Consider the following 20,909-nt stretch of genomic DNA (forward strand, 5'->3'; position numbering starts at 1 on the left):
GCTCCTTCTTGTCAACATTAATGGGTACCTTTAGCTTATAATTTTGCTGCCTGCAGTGCCCTGTGTAAATAAATTCAATTTGCACATTTTCGTGCTTTTAAAAGTAGATCAGTATTGCTGAACATTTTCAGATTTAATGTGGTACTTTAATTGGTTTCTGTGTTTTAGTATGTTTTATATTTTGACATTGACTAGAGCCTTAAATTCAGATGACACTAACAAAACAACCACATTTACTGTTAATTCAATAATGGGTACAATTAACTCCTCTGTCGTCACACTGGCTTTACCTTTTTAAGCCTTTCATACCTTTGCTTTATGTACCGACTGTTCTGACCAGCTCATCTGCTTTGTTGTCACATTATGAGGAACAATGTTAGGGAGCTATCATATGGAGTTATCACTGTCATAAATAGCGTAAGTGTACTCCTCGCCTGGTTTTCAAGCATCCTTTTGGCAAGACGCTGAACCTGAAGTTGCTCCTGAGCAGGTGAGCAGCTTGTGTGGAAACTCCACCACCGTTGTTGTGTCTGTGTGTTTGTGACAGAAACACATTGTAAGGTTGTTTGCAGAGAACCCAGCTCAGGTTAAAAATCTCTATACAAGTGCAGATCATTCATTTTACGTTCTTAATGAACATTACAGGAGAAGTGAAGTGAGGGGCTGGGTTTTTAGTATTTTCAATCTTTTAAGAAAATAAAACCCCAGCTCTTCACTGAACACCTTTGCACTTGACATACTGCAAATAAACAACAAAAATCTCATTGCCTGTAGACACTACAGTCCTATTATGACTCTTGGACTTGTTTTATGGCACTTATCCAGGTTGTTTTCTCCTGACTAGATCTTTGCTTGTGCTGTATCCACTCTCAGACGTATGTCGCTTCAGATAGAAATGCTAAATGAAATTGCAGATTTGTAGAAATTATACTGAACTACAAATAATGGGGCTGCTTGGTGGTTAGCACTTTTGCCTGGCAGCTAAAAGATCCCTGGTTCACATCCTTGCCTGGAAATTGCATGTTCACCCTGTGCATGCATGGGCTTCCTCCCACAGTCCAAAAACATGCTGAGGTTAATTGGTAACTAAATTGTCTGTAGGTGTGAGTGTGATCGTGTTTTTATGTAGCTCTGATAGACTGGTGACCTGTCCAGGGTGTCTCCTGCCTTCACCGTAAGTCAGCTGGGATAGGCTGACTCCCATCTGTGACCTTAATGAGGATTAAGTGGTGTGTAGATAATGGATGGAGAGAAATGATGTGTGGGTATTTTGTAGTTACATTCTGATTTCAAGTGGACCTCAAATTTGCTTAAAATTGCTTATCTGGAACATTTTTATAAACAAAGTATTCTAATTTATAATAGTATGAAAAGCAGCAAAATTTGAAGTCGATTAATGCAGTGTTTGGGCCTTGAGATTTATGATAAAGATAGTTGTTCTGTTGCAGGGATATTAGGTGTAGCCCAAAAATCTCAACAGTGTCTGTAGACAAGAAATGACACCATTAGTGCTAGTTTTAACATGATTGTAGATAGATTTACTTGAAGTACGATGAAATTATACCAAAGAACTTTGTTGCTAAAAATGAGAACAGACACAGAGCAACCTCACACAGTTGCTTCCTTTCATTCATTTATTTGATCATATTTACAAACAGTCTGAAGTGCAGTAAATCTAAAATATAATCCATATCTACTGTACATTGCATTTTGGTTTGCAAAGTGTTTACAGAAGTATGAAACTACTGCTGTAAAATAAGATTTCTTAGAAATTAGGAACAAAAAGACCACAGTCATGAAACAGATTGAAGAAAAATGGGAAAAACAAAAAAACTTTTCGACAACCATGGGCCTTTGTGCTTTGTGCACGACATTTGTCGAGTCACAGCTCACATTTCTTCAAGTTAAAACATCAGTGTCCTGTCACCATCGCAGGCAGCTCTTAAGCACATCAGAAGTCTCGGGGAACAAGGAGGAAAAGCAAAACTTATGTTCTGGGAGTGCAAAACCACGTTTGGAAGAGTACTGAAGCCCACCATATACATTTATACAGATATGCACATTCTTTTTTCTGTCTATCTTGGAAACTAACATATTTGCGTTTGTACATCCTTCAGCTTTTGCTCATCTGACTCCTAAAGGCAAATCAGTGAGAAGCTTCCACCATCACTTAACAGCAAGATTAACATCAGCACAGTGCAGCGTTTAGGTACATTTTTTATTGTTCAAAATATCCACTAACCTTATCCCAACTTTATCAGATTTCCAAAACAGAGGAGTGTATGGGTTCTGTTCCACAAGTTCGTCAAATGAAAAGGCCTAAGTATCCGACAACGCACATCTTTACATCAACGTGTCCCTTTAAAGCCGAGGAAAGAAAATGTAACGCATAATGTTGTACAGCAGGTCTAAGAAAACAGGCAGGCTCAGGGAGGTTTGCTAGAGTTGTGAACTTAATGTGAAATCATAAACAGTTGAATCTTTTCTGGTGCAGATGATTGTGATGAATGTATTTCAGAAAGCAATACATTTTTAGATTAAAGTTATGATTTCTTTCACATTATACAACCCCCCCCAAAAAAAAAAAAAAATCTAAATACTGCATTCTCAAAAATGATTGACTAAGCATGGATAGATTGGCAGCCTACTTTGAGATTGTCCAAAAGAACTTCAACGAAAATAATTTTAGGAAAAAAAACGTCAAAGATTTCTTTTGGTAGCTTTTAAAGTTTGGAACAGAATTCTGCAATTATCCTACAGTTACTGTATGTCTGTCTCATCACGGTACAAAAACAAACACAGTCCTCACCTCGACACCTTCTTCACACGATCATGAGACAAACATGGGACTACATACCTTGTATAATTTACAGTGATCAAATGTAAAAAGACTTGCATTGGAGGGAGTACAGGTATACAAATTCTAGTACTATGCTGTGGCTGCAGTGATTACTGGCCACAGTTTATGGAGAAAGAGGCCCTTGGAGCCCTATTAGGTTTATTATGATGAGATACAGATACAGGCAGGCCAGAGATGCCCACACACTGATCTGCACACACAGGCACACTGTTTGATGTGCGTATATATACACACACACACACAAATTAAACTGCTTGTATGCATGCTTGCACACACTTATGCATGTGCATACAAGGACACATACACATGGACAAACTATTTATTCAGCTGAAGGTTTCCGATCAACGTTTTTCCTCTGCAAAGTCAGATATGTTCACCGATGCGGTGTGCAGGGTTGGCAAAATAAAGAGTTGACAGTCTTTACCTTGAAAAAAGGCCTCTTCTGGCCTCACTTAGATCCCACAACCAGTAAGTCCAGTCTAGTTCACCCCAGCAGAGTGGTCTCGTCATCTTAAGGCAGGTTAGGTGGTAGCTATGTGGCAGGGTTTGGAGAGTTTATTCATTCCTTCATCTGATTATTTTTGACCTAATTACTATTCATCTCTTCTCCCTGTCAAAGTTCATCTTAAAAGGGCTTGACCCACTCTGTGTTGGGAGGGCTCCGAGGACTGCAGTTTCCCATCGACGACGAGGAGTTGGACGCAGCGGAGTGTCCCTCCCAGAACATGGCGTCACTGGGTTTGGGTGGGCTGGGGAAGGAGCGGGAGCTGTCGTCCAGAGAGGCCTGGTTCAGGGGAGGCGGCGGCAGCACCACGGAGCAGGCGTCGCTGCCGACCAGAGCCTCTCCTGAGCAGCTCTGAGAGGGCCAGGGCCCATCGTACCAGCAGTCCTCCCTCAGACTGTCTGGCAGCAGGGCGCCTGACGGGCCGCTGACAGGGGGCCGGCCAGAGCACGAGGGGAGTGGGGGGGCACTGGGAGGACGAGGCACTGACGCCCGAGGAACTGGGTGGTTGTTGTTCTTTTCCACATCGTCCAGACACTGGATTGGAACTGTTGAGGCAGCTAGAGACAGAGAGAGGGGCAAAATGATGAAAAAAGGGAGGAAAGAGGAGAATAATAGGAGTAAAAAAAAAGATAGAAGTAGTTCTACAAATGCTTTAATCTTGTGATCACGCAGACTGTTGGCACATTGCGCTTCATCATTGCATTTCTTTCCAAGAATCTTTTTAAAACTATTTCTGTCACTGTGTAATATTTTTGCACCCAATTTTATATTCCTATAATAATTAAAGTAGTTGTACCTTTTTAGTTTTATACTATATTGTGCTTAGATCAGTTTCCATTTAATTATCACTTCTTATTACTTGCTCTACATTTGTACATATATTTATCTCCTATTCCTTATTATGTCATTGTTGCACTGACTGCTCTATGTGCCTTTTTAATCGCCCCCTGGGGACAAATAAAGTTTTCTGAATCTGAAACTCAATTGTTAAGAGTGCGGACCCCTGGTAAGGATTAATACAATCGGCATTCGAAACAGATTTTAGTCCTTTGCTTGTTAAGAAATTGCAGATTTACAAAGTATTGCTAAGAAGACTGTTTGTTTGCTAAAAAAAATGTAATATAGTTAAATTTCAGTATATTTAAACCACAATTGTAGACATATATTTAGAGCAAAGAGGATTATGAGTGCAACATGCTGAATAACAGTTTATTATCTCTATGTTTTATGATTAGCATTAACGACTTCTAAGTGTATTCAGCAGTTGTATGTTGCAGTGTTGAATCAGTCAATATTAGTTTGTCAGGTAATCTGTACCATTTTTAGTAGACAGTAAATTAAGTGATATACCGAGCAAATGCTGTTTATAAATTCATTTTTTGTTTCACTTTGTGTTTAAAATATGAAAACAGATTGATTATTTTTGTCTTTGGCACCACGGTCGCTCTTCTGTACTTTACACATTGATTAAACTTTGGTTTGGAGACAGACTAAATAAACTGAATAATGGACCTCACAGTGTAAAAAGCCAGCAGTAAGGTAAATCTCCATGCAGCAGGCTATATATTGTACAATAAAACCTCTGCACCATGTAATTTTCACTGCCTGGGATTTCAGTAAATATCCAAAATAATATCATGCGAACAAAAACCTAATCAAACAAAGCTGTACGCATAAACAAAGCCACTCTTCGATTTCATACAAAGCAGATCTACACACAAATCAGACGTCCTAATCTCGCACACTCGTCTCTGCTATCAAATCATCATCTTGAGCGAATAATAAAGTTTAAATGAGAGTATCTGCTCCGGCGTTTTTTCCCCCCGCCGCTCTCCATCCACACATCATCAATCCATCCATCCCTCCCCGCTATGCTTCCATGAGATGGTCTCCTGAGTCCAGGATTTGAATAAAAGTGATTCCAAAGGAGGAACATTAGAAGAATACAGATGCACAGTGTGACTGAATAAATACATAGCACGCTCTCCTCCTCCTCCCTCTGCCTTTCTTTACCACTCCTACTTCCCTGATTTCACTCCATCTGCCTCATCTAAGTTACAGGATTACCCTCTTATTCAGTGGAATAAACAGGCCAAGATTTATTTTCTTGCCATATTTCATTCTAATTTTCACCTCCTGGTCTCCTCTTCTGACATACGGAGGGGATCGACAACAGAGGTAATCTCTCCTGAGGTAGCGTACATCAGCCCAGAGGGAGGGAAATGGAAGGACAGACCGTTTCATGATGTCCTTTACCAAAATGTTTGAGTATTTTGATAATATCCACAGTCTTATCACACGCTCACACAGACTGCAATGAGGAGCAGCAGGAGAAATCTCCTTAGTGAGCAGTGCTTCTTTAGAAAAGCAGCGCCTTAACTGAGCAGAGGCAGTAGTAACCACCTCCTATCATTTCATTAGTATCTGTGTGGAAAAAGCAAGATTTAAATTCTAGGTGTTGTACTCTGAATGCTCATAAACTGTAAATCTGACTTTACTTGACTGTCAGGGTAAAGAAGCACATAATCCAAATTTGTATCCACACTGTATGCAATATCTATCTATCCATCTATCTATCTATAAAAATGAAGTCTATGTGTGTGTTTCTCTCTTAGATTGGCAACCAAATAACAGGATAACCACATTTAAAAAAAATGTTAATGAACTTAATATTTTGATATTTCTTTTCACTGGGGAAGGATGAAGGTGTGCATAAGGATTCAACAGTGTTATAGTATTTAACTAAAAGTTTTTTTCCCCCCTTTCTTGAAGCTCCTACAGGGGGCAGACCATGCTTTTCTGATTTATTCATGTAGGAACATTATTGAAGAATACAGTGACAGTAGGGCTGCATGATATTGGAAAAAAATTACGTGATTTAGTGGTTTTTTTATGACATATATGTAGCACAATATGAAAAAAAGGAATTTTCACTAGATGTCTTGAATAACTCAATTTTGAGAGAATTGTTCATTTTACAATAAGTGGGTTGATTATGCAGAGAGGTGCAATGGCATAGAAAATAAAAACTAATTCTGAAAAAGTTGAAAAAAGCTATCGGTGTAACACTGGCAAAGGCATCCGAAATCGTTTCATTTGACTTTTTCTTTGAATAGCATTCAGATCTGGCTTTGCACTCGTCTTACAGACCTTCGTGGTGTTGATTTAAATGGTCAAAGTCTCGTTGCCTCACGTAGTGACAACAAATGCAAAACACTAAAGACAGCGTAAATCCAAAGACCCTTAAAATCTGTTCTATCAGACAGCCTTTTTTGTCGATTAGCCATCGTAAATATGAGCCCTGCAAGTTTTCTTCTCGTGTCAAGCAGCTAGAAAAAGTTGTTCGTTAATGTGCCTTTCTTCACATTGCACCTTTTGTCATGTGATTACTGTCCATGCGCACATCTCAGTGTCCGTCCTGAAATTATGTAGTTTGCCGCTTTAAATTAAACTAAAGATTTACTGCATTTCAAATACAGACACAGTAATTTTTTTGTACATTAAGTTGATTTGAAAACTTACAGATAAGAATGTGCTGTGGCAGAAATGTATAAGAATAAAGAGAACCAAAAAACAATGGAACAAATATTATATATATATATATATACATATATAAAAAGGAAAAATTATTTTGCAAAAGCAAAATATCACCTGGGTTTTGAAGACAAAGGTATAACTGCCATCTATTTTGAGGCCCCCATGAGAAACTTTACCAAAAATTTCAAAGCAAAATTCTCTGCATTTCAGTAGTACCTTGTATGAACCTTCTATATAGAGTATAGGGGCCACAGGAAACTTCTGTGATGCATATATGGGGCTGGGTGTGAAAAGGCAGCAAGTGAGCAGAGCTGTGGGTTATTGCACAAACTGAACATAAGCATGGAGCGATTTACAGTAAAGTTAACAACCACAGTGATGCAATCCTGAGCACGTTTTTGTGTCTCACCTTGTCTTGTCTCACTGATCCATGGCCGGAGTTTCCTAATCAGGCCTGTTTGGTGCTTCAGCTCTGAATGGAGACGAGTGACCTCACCACACAAAGCCTTGTATGTCTGCTGCATGCTCCTCTCCCTATAGATGAACAGAATGTTCATGTTATGACATGTTATTTTTAAACATGTATTCCTGCTTTTCTGCTCGGCCTGTGTTGTTAGAAAAAGTCAGACAGGACCTCATAGGATAACAATTATAAGCTGTGCGGCACACTGTAGCACTCACACATGCCCTTTAGATTTTTATGTGCTAAAAATGCAAGATATTTTTGAAGACAGTTTATCTGTTCCTGACAATTTTTAACTCTCACCTGCCTGCTAAATTTCCAAGCTGTAAATCTGGCACTTAAAATGTTCAAAATTAGTGCTATCAAAAATTGTAGAAGCCTAATCTACTTCGCAAATCATATATATTCCTGGAGAGCTTGTTACCAAAAAGCCTTCTGTGTGATAAATGTCATGGTTTTTTTCTTTGCTGACACATTTAACACCACCTCGACAGTGCTGATGTCGAGCAGAATCACTTAGCAGCAGAAGTTCACATTAATATTTTGGAGACTTGCAAAAGAAAAACAAAAACTTCTCTCCCTTAATAACAACGTAGATGGATTAAATGCTAAACCACTCAGTAGCATTAACTGTTTTACAAACTAAGAGCATGCTAAAAATAAAATAAAAAAAAAACAACGGTGGCATTTGAGGCCTGCAACACTTAGAAACGGTCCTGTCCTTACCTTAAATAGTCATACAAAATCTCATTAACGCTTGCTTTAACTTCTAGCACCTGCCTCAAACAGGAAAAAAATGTGAAAAAGAAAACCTGCAAGACAAAACTTATGTTTTTTTGTGCTGCTGAAATCTAACATACAATTTGAATGTAGCACTAATATATATGTGAGGATAATTGACAGGGGTCCAAGTACATGGATGGTAACAGACCTTGCACACAGTAAGACAAGGGAATGAACTATTAAACTATTTCCACTGAACACATCATTGAGGGTGAAGCTGGCGATAATCTTACATAAACCTCAGTAGCTTTAAAAGTAACCTGCACATTACAGTTACTCAGTGGATGATGTGCAAATGTTTAAAGCTGCACCCTCCTCTAGTGGTCAGAGAGGATAAGTACAATCCATGGTGATCACATCTCACATGCTACAGTAGGTATTAGGCTGTGCAGCGTTGCATGGCAGTGACTGTACATGTATTTCAGATGCTGCATTTATGTGGTCATGGAAAGCATCACATTCACAGCCTTCAAGTTTAAGAGTAAATAAATGAATTGACTGATTAAACTGATTACATTTTATTTGATTCAAATTTGTCCTTGTGTATTCTGTAGTTTTCTGCAAAAGAGGTTACAACCTGACTCTCTCTAGTTACACATTTGAGTAAATAATTTAACACTACTGTATTGGATGAGAATGCACTTAAAGCAGTTCATTTTACACAAACAGTTTCCATCTGCGCTGTCTATAATGATGGTTTCTCTTCAGTAATATTCATAAAACACGGTACCTTGCATTATACTTTGCATCACAGGTCTGGTCCAAGTCTGGTCCGTTAAGGCCATGAGGTTCCTCCTAAAGCAGAGTTAAGTCATGCAAAACAGAGAGTGGAAAAAAGGCTGTTCCATGGTTGTGTATGATAACATATCTCCTCCGCTCAGCATCAGCTTACTCCCATTTTCCTCTTTTCTTCTGTCAGAAACTGTAGCATCTCCACCCTGCCGTCTTCCTCACCCTTACTCCGCTCCACACCGTCACCCTGCCTCGCTCTGACCCGACACCTCTCTGCTGTTTTCCCCTTTTTTATGTTATTCCACATCACTTCCAGAATCTGCACTTGTTCAGCACTGTTGTCTCTGGCTCCTCTTTATCTCACCTTTCCTTCTCTCCGTCTCCTTTCTTCCTTCCCACCTTCACTTACCACCGCGCCTCTCTCCAGCAGTCGACTGTTCTCCAGCGTCACCCTCTCCAGCTCCTCCTGCAGCTTGTGGATCTTTAGCTCAGGGCTGACCCGGTCCACCTGCCAGTAGTCCTGAGAGCTGTTCAGGCTCTTCATCACTGGGAACACACACACAAATGCAGAAATTACATTTAAATGTTTTTACAGGAATCTTATACATTGCACTCAGTAGACAAGGCACGTTATGGTTATCACTTACATAATGATGCCTGTTTCATATGTAGATAAGGCAACACGGACACAAACATTCTATTTTGTGCTTAAGGAAGAAATATTCAAGCTTGGTATGCAAGTAAAGTAGAACTATAACTGAAAATACTACCAGTAAAAGTCCTTCATTCATATTTGGCTTGAGTAAAAGCAAACTGCAATGCTTAATTGATTAGTTGTCAACCTTTAAATTGTTGTCATGATTGCGATAATAGATCAGTTTGGGTGATAAGAAACGTCTAAACTGTTTGCAGCTTCTTAAATTTGAATGTCTTCTTGTATCTTTATATAGAATACACTGATTGAAAACACTGATTAAGATATTTCACCATTTCCTGACGTTTTATAGAAGAAACAACTGCTGGATTATTTGAGAACATAATTGGCAGATTAATTGGAAATGGAAATAATAAAAAAAAAATCTGAAAATGGTATGTGATGCAATTTCAGAGTGCTATCATAATATATACATCACAGTATTGGATTATTTCTATTGATGCATTAGAATTTAAACTTAAATTGTTGTAGCTAGTCACATTGGAAAAATGTGTACAAGTTTTTTATTTCTTCAAGTACTTTACTAAGGAAAAAGTAGCTGAGTAAAAGCAATTAGTTACTTTGGTAGCGTGTCACACTTTCAATTTTGGATATCAAGGGGCAGCTAGGAGGAGGAGAATGTCTAGTTTGGGGATCTAGCTGCTTTCCTGTTTTCAAGTTTTGGTGGTTCTTTTGGCTTCAGCACACTGTGATCTCCTGAATGTATCAGGGTGGTTTGCAGCTGAGGGAAGAGAGTCAGCACTTCCAAGTCAGAAGTCAGGATTCTCTGTCGGGAAACGGTGTATTCCTCCCTCTGCGCTGAGAGCAAGGTGCTGCCCCAAGTCAAAGAGTTCAAGTATCTCAGAGTCTTGCTCACAAATGAAGGTAAAATGAAGCGTGAGACCGACAGATGGATTGGTGCAGATTTAACATTAATGCAGGTGTTGTACTCGACCGCTGTGGTGAAGAGGGAGCTGAGCCAGAAGGTAAAGCGTCCAATTTACTATTAACCTTCACGACTGGCTATAAGATTTGGGTGGTGACTAAAAAAAAAAAAGTCAAGCGGCTGAGCTTACCCTCAGAGGAAAGGTTAAGGAGTTCAGACCTCCACAGGGAACTCCGATTAGAGCTGCTGCCCCTTCATGCTGAAAAGAGCCAGATGAGTGCACCTAATCAGGCCGCCTCCTGGGCACCTTCCTCTGGAGGTTTTTTGGACAAGTAGGAGGTAGGAGACCCCAGGGTAGATACAGAACTCTCAGTGGAGATTACATATGCTATCTGGTTTGGAATGCCTCAGTATCCTCCAGGAAAAGGTGGAAAACTTTGCTAGGCAGAGGGACATCTGGACTACTTTGCCTTACCTGCTGCCTCTGTGACCCGACTCCAGAGAAACAGCAGAAAACAGACGTATGGACCCAAATTTACTGGCTTTCCCTCACAGACCAGATTATCAAATGACTTAAGTATGTAAATCTATTTTATCACCGCATTTCATTAAGATGATTCTTGCTCATACAAATATTTTCTTGTTCCAAAAGCACAAACATAGGTGAAGTAAATGCATAATATACTCCATGTACTATGTGTTTTGGCAAAGCATGGAGCACTGAGGGTACTGTTCAGCACAGAGCAGAAAGCAGGCCTGTGTGTTCTACCTGTACCTTGGCTGGTCTCCATCTCTGATTTCAACTGAAGCAGTTCCATCTCTTTGGCTTGCAGCTGCTCTGTCAGCAACCTCTCACTCTCACTCTTCTCCTTTTTCTGACGGAGGGAAAACGACAGGACAGTGAGACAGAGAGGGAGGAAGCAGATGGAAGAGTCAGTATTCATATCAGTGCACCAAAGTCTCTTTCAGTCCCAAGTCAGATCAGTGCACATGCGCAGTGTTGTGTAACAATATCATGAGAACTTTGTCTTTACTGAAGTTTTGAATCGAAACTACAGTAGAAAAATAGTTATAAGAACAAAAAAAATTATCTTTTTAATCTCCTTAAACATGAGAATAAGCAATGTTGTCACTGACAGCGGCATCAGCTTGTAAGAGGATCTAGTTAAACAGTGAACGCACCAGTTTGTTAAGCTCCATCTGTAGATCCTCCTTCTCTATATAGATACCTCGATAGGCACTGAAGGCCTTGTTCACGTACTGGGGACCCTCTGATGGGGGAGCATCTGGCCTAAAGAGCTACAGAGGTGGAAGAGAAGAGAAGAGAAGAGAAGAGAAGAGAAGAGAAGAGAAGAGAAGAGAAGAGAAGAGAAGAGAAGAGAAGAGAAAAGAAGAGAAGAGAAGAGAAGAGATCAATTTTGCTGAATTTAAATGTCTGTGGTAGGAAGTTACTTTCCTCCCACCACATCCTATCTTGATGGGCCAAATGGTGCCACAGTTAAAACAATAACAGAGGCTAAACATGTGGAAACAAGCTACTTCTTCACACGTGTTGTGCAGTATTTTCAATTTAGCCTACCATCTGACTTAGGACTCTTCCTGTTTAAATCTCTCTTTCTGTGCTTTTCTGGAACCTTTGTTTTTTTTGTTTTTTTTAAAACCAACTCCAGGAAACTTCTCAGCTGTGTAGTGCTCCAACACAATGTTTGGCAATGCCATACTTTTCCATACTTCCTCTCTGTTTTAGACAGCACCAATTTATTTCTCATTGTTTTATTGCTTTGAGTATTGGCCAACATTATTAATGATGCTGGCATGCTGACTCTCCTACAGGCAAGTATTTTGCAGTGTGGTGCTGAATTTGCTGACTTTCTCTAAGCATTTGGTGTTTGTCTATAATTCTCATGTCCTGCACAATAAGACAACTCAGCGTTCATTCATCTTTGTCCATAACTCACCCTTTCTAAACCTAGTTCCTCAGCTGTTTAACAAACAGTAGAAGTAGTATGTCCTTCACTTCATTGTCCTCATGGTATTCCTCTTCCACCATACCCCCTTCTTTTTCTTTTTTTATAAATCTTTACCTTGTCCTCTAGCTGCTTAACCCTCTTCCTCAGCAAGGTATTCTCTCGTTCCGTGTCTCTCAGTCGTTTCTTGATGTCCTCATAGGCCGTGACCAAGGCGAAGTGGGAAGCAACAGATTCATCGCCGGCACACACCGATACAGGACTTTCACCAGCAGTGGTGTAGGCTGTCTCATGTTTAAGGATGCAAATGTCATCATCCACTGCCAGGGGCTCCATGCCTGCACAGGCCTAGTCGGTAGCAGATAAAAGATCTAGGGATAACATGAAGAGTCACAGTTTCATAGTAGTAAATCTCTTTCAGTTGTGATTTTGTATCGGACAAACGTATAATACGACTACTACTCCTTATTATGATACGCTTATTACAATTTTAATAATTACTATGAGCTGTTATTTTCCTGCAAACAAACACTGTCTCAGTGCTGTAGCTTTCTATTCACGACACAATTCACATCTGTAGGTGGCACTCTCCTCTACTAATCTTTACTAAAGGATGGTTTGTATGTTTTCAATGCAAACCACTGTTTCCTAAAAGGCCAAATCGTCACCAGAGTTTCACATTAAAAATGTATGGTTCATTGTCGCTGTAGTTTGAAAATCAAAACTCTTTGACTGTGACACATAAACAAAGCTGGTTGGAAAGGTTTGTAAACTTGAATAATATAAATACACTTCAGTCCGATGAACAGCCTATTTCACACAATTTACACAGATGTGACCATTTATTTGACAAACAAATGAAGGTGAGCCTGAACATGAAAATATTTTAACTGGAAAGCATTAACGTACAGCTAACGGTGTTCTAAAATGCAGATCAATGAGAGATCAACATGCAGATGTTGGGGACAGAAATGTCCAGACTTTGTGATTTCTGTAACATTATCATTAAATTGCTGTACATAAAAACCACACTATTTGTAAGAAATTACTTTCTAAAGTGTTACATTTAAAGATATACTGATGACACACAAGTACAGATTTAAGTGTCACACTGATCTGAATTTTGCCCCCCTATTTAAAGGGATGTGACAGCACAACTGACTATCAAGGAAATCAGTCAAAGGAAACTCCCTGACACAGATATGGACTAAACCCCACACATCCTGAATTTCTGCGGGTTAGTGGCTCGGCAGCAGAGACAGTGCAGCTACGCTAGTTGATGATGTCAGCATGCAATGATGCAGCAAACACAGAGGAGCCAAGTTTCTAACACTCAAGGCCAAAGCTTTAAGAAAAATAAGTTTTAGCAGACTAACAGCACAGGATGCTAGTTCCACACCATGAACACAAACCAAGAAAAAAAGACACAGGTAGTGCCGCTGACTTCAATAAACGCCTCCAGGTGTGAAATCGAAAGCGACCCCAACAAGTACTTAAAACGAAAGTCAACGAGAATTCAAAACAAGACGAGGGGAGACGTCATTTCGTTAGACTTCCTCCGATAAAACATGAGAGCTAACGGCTAACAGGGAAATCAGAGCAAAGAACAGACGCTATTTCGTAGAAAAAAAGCGATGAAAAGCAGATGTAAACAATCAATGAGTCTCATCTGTATACGATGCTAACGTTATGGTGTTAGCTTCCGTGAACACTGTTGACAACCGGCAAACTACATTAATACAGTTATACAATAGATTACAGAACGTGTAATACAACCATTAGACAATGACCCAGAGAAACACGAATTTAATGTCGATAGCTACGGTGATCAAAATGATCGATCTGTTATGATAAAAGCTAGCAAAGCTTAGCTAACGTCTCCTGGCTAGGTGAAGCGAAAGAAGTCGATTATTTTTCACTCTCCACTTTCACTAACCGTGTTAGACGCTGTCCTCAATTAGGTGTCAAATGTAAACACAGGATTATCATTTATTCTCGACAAAAGGAGACGTGTTTCTTGGAGAAAAACACAGAGACGAGGCTGGACACTCGCTCCGAGTCTGAACTGACAGGTGAGAAAACAAAAACTTCCGGGAGTCACTTGACTGCTCAAGTCCTTTCAAAATAAAAGCACAATGTAACTCGAACCGCGCAACACAGCTCACGGCAACTAGGTTGTGTGCAATTGACATTAGATTTAAAACTTTTATACTTGTTTGTAGATGAAGAGAAGTCTGTCTCCGTCGATATGACGTCCTCTCATAAGCCCCTTACATGTACCCCACCTAACCACTTATCTTTTCGTCGTAATGTGTACCGCCTGTTCACATTGAGGCACCAGAGGTAATACACCGACTGACTTTAAAAATAAGATGAGAAAATAGTCTGAGTTTTGTTGGAGGCTTTCGGATTTCTGTTGCAAAATGGACGAATGTTTGGTATTTTCCTGACAACAATGACAGAGTACAGTGGTTCAATATGGTATTTTAAAATACATGTAGGTGCAGTTCGGCTTAACCAGGACCGAACCACTTAACAGGGGGACCAAATACAATTTACACTTTACTGTCACAGCCTTAGGAGAAAAAGGAAAGGTAAATGACAAAAATGTAAAAGTAACATCAGAAAAACAAATGAGCGACTACACTGAAACGTCCTTGCATTTAAATGTTGATAAATGTAGGAAAAGCTGCCTTGCTTGCTAATTGATGGTAGTGGGCAAAGTGCTGCGGCTAGCATCATAGACATATTTCTGTTTTTGTCTATGGCTAGCATTACCAAAGTTAGCTTTGCTCACTACTGAAGATATATTTAGCTTTTCACCACTCTGCCAAAAACAAGCAGGCGAGCGTCTTTCTCACTGTCAGAAAACTAATAGAAAATAATTTTCAATTTAACCAAAACACAAGTTATCATATTTTCTATTATAGTTGAAAGAGCTTGGAAATACATCGATGTAGCTAGCTAGCTGCCAATTAGCATTCATCACCAAAGTAAAAAAAAAGCTAGACTTTTGTTTTTTGGTAGTATCTCATTAACTTTATTTTCCTTATTGCTTTTTGGTAATGATTTAACATCTATATTTTATTTATTTAAGTATATCTGAATAAAATGTATATTTACTAGGCACATAGCTCGCAAATATTCAGATTTTCAGTCTGTTGATTATTTTCTCAATTCGTTAATTTGATTTGTCTATAAAATGTTAGAACATGGTGAATAATGTTGGTCAGTATTTACCAAATCCCAAGATGACATCCTTGAATGTCCACAACCTAAATATATTTGGTTTACTTTTACAGAGGAAGAAAGAAACCAGGACACACCTGAAGCTATGAAGCTAAAATTGGCCTAAATAATATTGAGGCAATCCAACAGAATTGATGAATGATTTGAAACAATCTTAAATTTTCAACTAGCTGGATCAAATGAAATTTTCTAATTTATTTTTGGTGAATGACTACACAGCAGGAAATTTAAGTAAAGCTATGTACACAATAAGGAATAAAGACAATGGTTTCTAGATAGCAAATGACCAAACTTAAGCATAGCTGTAATGGTTAATCAAGACTTTCCGTAGCTCTGATAATAAACATTGTAATACGAAGATATTTAATATTTGTAAATTTCAGTAAATTTGTGTTAAGAAAATGTGACAGAAACATTTGTTTGCCACTCATGGTATATATCAGCTGACAGCGGTTGTCCAGTAAGTGTGTACAGTAGATGCATATGTAAAGGCAAACATGTCCTAATTAATATAACAGCTTTATAATGTCAGGGCTTCAAACAGTTCTCCATTTAAGAAAAAGGAAAAAAGCAATACTACCTTTGTGTGCTCTGATAACTTGCTAATTGTACTCCACTGTGCGTTTTTCAGAAATTTTTTTGCTGTGGAAGACGCTACAAAGATCAGGGACATGGCATGTGATGAGGAACCCGAGATCAGCGTCCAAAAGATTGATCAGAGTAAGTCCAACTGTTGCATATTGGCAATGGATAATGTGTTGTTACTCACTGCCCTGTGACTGTACCAGCTTTTCTTATCTTTATTTGAAACAACTTTGAATATTTACAGGCATATATTGTCTCATATTTACCTTATTCTGCACAGTGTCAAACTAGTATGTCATGTTTTCCTGCGGCTAATGTGGTTAAATGATGTGTAGCGACTTTTTCCATCATCATGCAAATGACAGCTACACATTTCTCCTCAGGACTTCAGTTTATTGTAGTAGTGACAGTGACATTAGGATGTACTTGCTGGCTTACATAAAAATTCCTCCCAATATTTTAAGAGTCCTTTATGTTTTCCCACCTTGCAAACCTGCTGTTCTTTCTTCAATCCCCAGCTTTTGCCATTTTGCAAATAGTATTTTGTTGCACATTGAACTGCTTGGTGTTTGTATTTGCAGTATTTTTTAAAGGAATCTGAGTTTTTGGTGTCCTCTTGTGCCCTGGAACTGTGTGGTTTACATGCCTGCACAAGTGGTGCAACACCTCAGAAGTGGAATTGTTGAAAAACGCCAAATGCACTGCGGATGCAGGAGTTCTGGACTACTTCTAGGTTTTTGTGTCTTATCATTGCAGTGTTATCAGAGGCTCAGCTGCTGATGAGAGAAATAGAGGAGATGCTCAAGTGGTGTACATCAATAAGCTCCTCAAACCAGAGACAGCGCAGAGAAGTAAGCTTACCGGCAGAAAGCGAACAATCAGAAAAACCTCACAGAACCATATAACTATGAAACAGAACACAGTAAAGCTTTAACCTACACCAACAATTGTTTTGTCAAATCTTTACCTTCAAGGAACTCAGGTGACCACATAGTTCCATCTGGTTTGTTATCTTTCTTCCTACTTTACCTTATATACAGTTCAGTTTTTGCACTATGGGCCAGTCAGAGATTTATTTGTTTAGCTCATTTCCTCTTGTCTTTATAGCCCACAGTAAAGCAGATGGGATTGTTACATTCACTCTATAATGAGGTCAGAACTGGTTAGGGTACACGAGTTTGCTACAGTTGCATAGCAACACAATTAATTTCCCCTCTCAGCTGCAAAACGCTATGTATATGTAGTGTGAATTTCCATTAACATAAATTATAGCTGACACAGAAGCTGCTTAACTGTGTTGCCATTTATTTGTCACTGTGCACCCCAAGCTAAGTCTCTCAGCTTCCTTTACATGGTCTTCCATCAAAGAGATCAAGGGACAACAGCTTTAAGCATTAAATCCTCATGACCTATTTCCTCAAGTGCCACTGGGGTCATCAACTAAATAAAACGTATCCCTAAACCTTAGTGCAGAATGAGAAAAATTGTATTTGCTTTAGATAAATACCCTCAGTGCAGCCTGCACTGACTTAGGAGCTGTTCTGTCAATCGGTAGATTTGCAACACCTTTGATAGCTGAGTCAATTTCATCTGCACTTGTTGACATTTACTTTGGATTCTGGCTGTAGTTCAGTTAGATGCTGCAACCTGCTAAGGTAGCTGTTGGCTCAGACCTTTCAATCTCTCAATAAAATTTTAGCTGCTGGAACGAGTTTAGCAATAATTAAGCAAACATTGGAAATAAGGACTATGTCTGAAATATTTTTCTATTTTTGCATTCACACATATGCAAGCTCAGGCACACACACACTGCAGTAGATTCATAAATTTGTGCTCATCGCTCTTTCTATAACTCATACTGTACAGGGCAGTCGTTAACAATGATGGATGTAGAAATGACCTTGTTATTGGTGTATGTGCTCGGGCACAGCGTCATCTAGTGTGCATGTTGTTGTGACAGACTCTGCAGGAGCGCCAGACCAGCATAGTGGATGATGGAGACACCTTGGTCATAGATGGCCTCAGGTTTGAGAGTGCGACAAGCAGCGAGGACCTGAGGACGCTGAGCTCACTGGCTGGTGCAGGACGATAACAGGGTGGCACATGACTGATGCTAGTGAGTTCATTACACAAGGTCATCAAGGTCCAGTGACCGACAGTGGTAACGGTGGCAGACAAAAAGCTAACAAATAACGCGATGATAGGAATGAGGCTACAAACTGTCATGTATATGTCCTTGCAACAGAGAGGCGGAGCAGTGTGGCATGTTCTAGAGATTGTATTGACCTTTTTTTGGATAAATGTTCCATTTGTTTCCAAATACTTCTATAAGGTTCAAATTACTGTTTCATTGTTGATTGTTTTAAAATATTTTATCACTGAGAACATAGTTTGACAGCTCTGAAATCCATATTTGGCAGGACACTTATGTTGACCATTTCATAATATGAGCATTGGATTTGAGTGTTGTATTTCTCATTCTTCTTTATTAGATAAAGTAAATTAAAGTTAATATTGTCTTGTTTAGGCTAATGGTGGTGTCTTCGCATAATTTGCTTCATTTTTGTTAGTTTTGTCCAACCCAAAATGCCATATTTTGCAGTGGCAGCAGTGCAACATGAGTAGTATTTGTGTGTTTTATTCCACTGACTTCCCTTTAACAATAGTGTTGGTCATGCACATTTTGAATGTCCTTCTATATACAACAGCACACTGTGCAGTGCAGTCGAGGACGTGGCTTTCTATTTGATTACATGGAGCTTTTAGAATATTTTGTGTCCTCTCTGTTTATACCCTAGTGTAGATCATCTTGCTCCCTAAAAGCATCCTCAGAGCTCTGATTACAGCAAACTTTCACAGGCTGATAGGCTTTCTGGTGCAGTTGGCATGAAGAAGAAAAATATGATGAGAAAATATTACAGTGCTATCCTTGGGTACTTAAAAGTTTCTGAATGCAGTTGAATAACCAGAAGTCAAGACTTTTAGTGTTCATGAGCACAGTTTCACTGCACTGGAGAGTGATTTTGACAGTACAATCTTATTTTTAAATTAGTTTTGGTATCATGTGCTTTTATTTTGCGTAAAGTTTTTTATATGTCTTCACTTGCCAGGAAATGATAATAATAAGTTAATTTCACCGCAGGAGAGACCTGACAGTCCCTGCATTGTCGTGGAAAAAAATATTTGTATATATCGGCATGGGCAATTGACCAAAATGAGCTGTAAAATATCGGCATAATAGATATAGCCAAGAATGCAATAATGTGCGTCCTCGAATCTTCAGTAGGTTGCCGTTTCTTTGTGGCATATTTACTGTGTCTTTACTTCACGGCTGATTTTAAAGGTGAAACTGGCTTTAAGAACATTTCACATAGTTTGAAATAAATGTATAAAATTGTACTGCCACTTTTCATTGGATATACTGTGACTATATTAGTGGTTAAAGCTAAAAACCTGTACAGGTAATTTTGAAAAACTAGTGCTGTTTGCAGGAACAAATGAAGTTACAGCAAACAGTCTTTATATATGCTTTGACATTACGGCGTCAAGAAAAGCAAACAGTCAGAACACTGTGCTTCAGCCATTTATTATCTATAAAATCCCTTAAAATGTTTCGGGATATCTCTATGTTGTAACAACCTGTTTGCATGAGTAGCACCATTTGTTTGTTTAAATGAAATAAAACACGGAAATCCCCCATTTTGTAAATATATTGTACAATAAAAGTCAATCAAAGATTAAAAGTTAAAGAGATACACAAATGAATCAGACCTGCCTTGCAAAGTGGAACGTACCATTGACTGTTTGGTTCTGAAATGAACAAACGAGAAAAGCCAGGAGATTAACAAGTGTCAGAGCATCAATGTAACCAATTAACAAACTCCCAATTAGAATGTCAGATGAACGATTAAACCCAGAAGTTTACCAAGCATTAACATACTAAACAGACTCACATAATATATGCAAATAAGGTCATTATTATGCATGTGCTAGTTCAGTGCCCAAATTAAGTGCTTGTTTGGAGCACTCGGGATATGTTTGCAAGCGTGAGCTCAGTGACAACATATTACAGAAATAATGGTCACTTGAAAAATCTAATTAGTTTTACATTTGGCTGTAAGCTATAGAAGTCTGCAAGGCAAAGACAACTTGAATCAAAATTAACAACCATTCAAAACTATGGAAAGAAATTCCCTTATATTTATGGGAATAGAGGAAAGGATTTAATAATGACTTGTTTGGATATATAATATGAAGACACAGTCACAGTGGGAATGCAAACACATGCATCCTGTAATCAGACAGAGTGGCAGAAAAAGGTAGAAAAGCATCCAGCAGATGCTGAATTGGTGATTACTGAAGTTGCAGCTTGACTCTTGATTGTCATGTTTTTGTGTTGCATGAATTATTTATGCTTAGCCCATGTAATTAGATGCTGGAAGGGAAAAGACTGGACCAGGAAAACTCAAGAATCAATCAGTTGCTTCGTTAATCATTTTCGACAACTTAAGGAGCGTAAACCTCTTCAAACTGATACGGCTGCAGTGTCTACCTCTTTACAACGTTTTGTAACAGATTGAAGCTGCTGTATTGCATATGGTCTTTTTGTTTATGATTGCAGTTGTGGTTTGTTTGGGCGATCATTTTG

At 38.9% G+C, this 20,909-nt stretch overlaps 1 protein-coding gene across 3 annotated transcripts; it reads right to left on the reverse strand.

Moving 5' to 3' along the window:
* Positions 1–1,620: 1,620 nt before the first annotated feature.
* azi2 (5-azacytidine induced 2) lies at positions 1,621–14,527 on the reverse strand. Of its 3 annotated transcripts, none has more exons than XM_022205190.2 (8): positions 14,364–14,527; positions 12,545–12,775; positions 11,643–11,759; positions 11,230–11,335; positions 9,290–9,426; positions 8,879–8,943; positions 7,312–7,436; positions 1,621–3,922 (listed from the first exon to the last, which is right to left on the reverse strand). In XM_022205190.2, exons 2-8 carry the CDS (start codon positions 12,761–12,763, stop codon positions 3,486–3,488), a joined length of 1,206 nt encoding a protein of 401 aa, XP_022060882.1. In that variant the 5' UTR covers positions 12,764–12,775; positions 14,364–14,527; the 3' UTR covers positions 1,621–3,485. The 3 variants fall into 3 exon arrangements, with proteins under 3 accessions (XP_022060882.1, XP_022060883.1, XP_022060881.1); XM_022205191.2 differs by having other exon boundaries at positions 11,236–11,335; positions 12,545–12,798; XM_022205189.2 differs by having other exon boundaries at positions 12,545–12,798.
* Positions 14,528–20,909: the final 6,382 nt, after the last annotated feature.

Source organism: Acanthochromis polyacanthus, chromosome 12 (genome assembly GCF_021347895.1).
Source record: "Acanthochromis polyacanthus isolate Apoly-LR-REF ecotype Palm Island chromosome 12, KAUST_Apoly_ChrSc, whole genome shotgun sequence".
In the NCBI taxonomy this organism is placed as follows: Eukaryota; Metazoa; Chordata; class Actinopteri; family Pomacentridae; genus Acanthochromis; species Acanthochromis polyacanthus.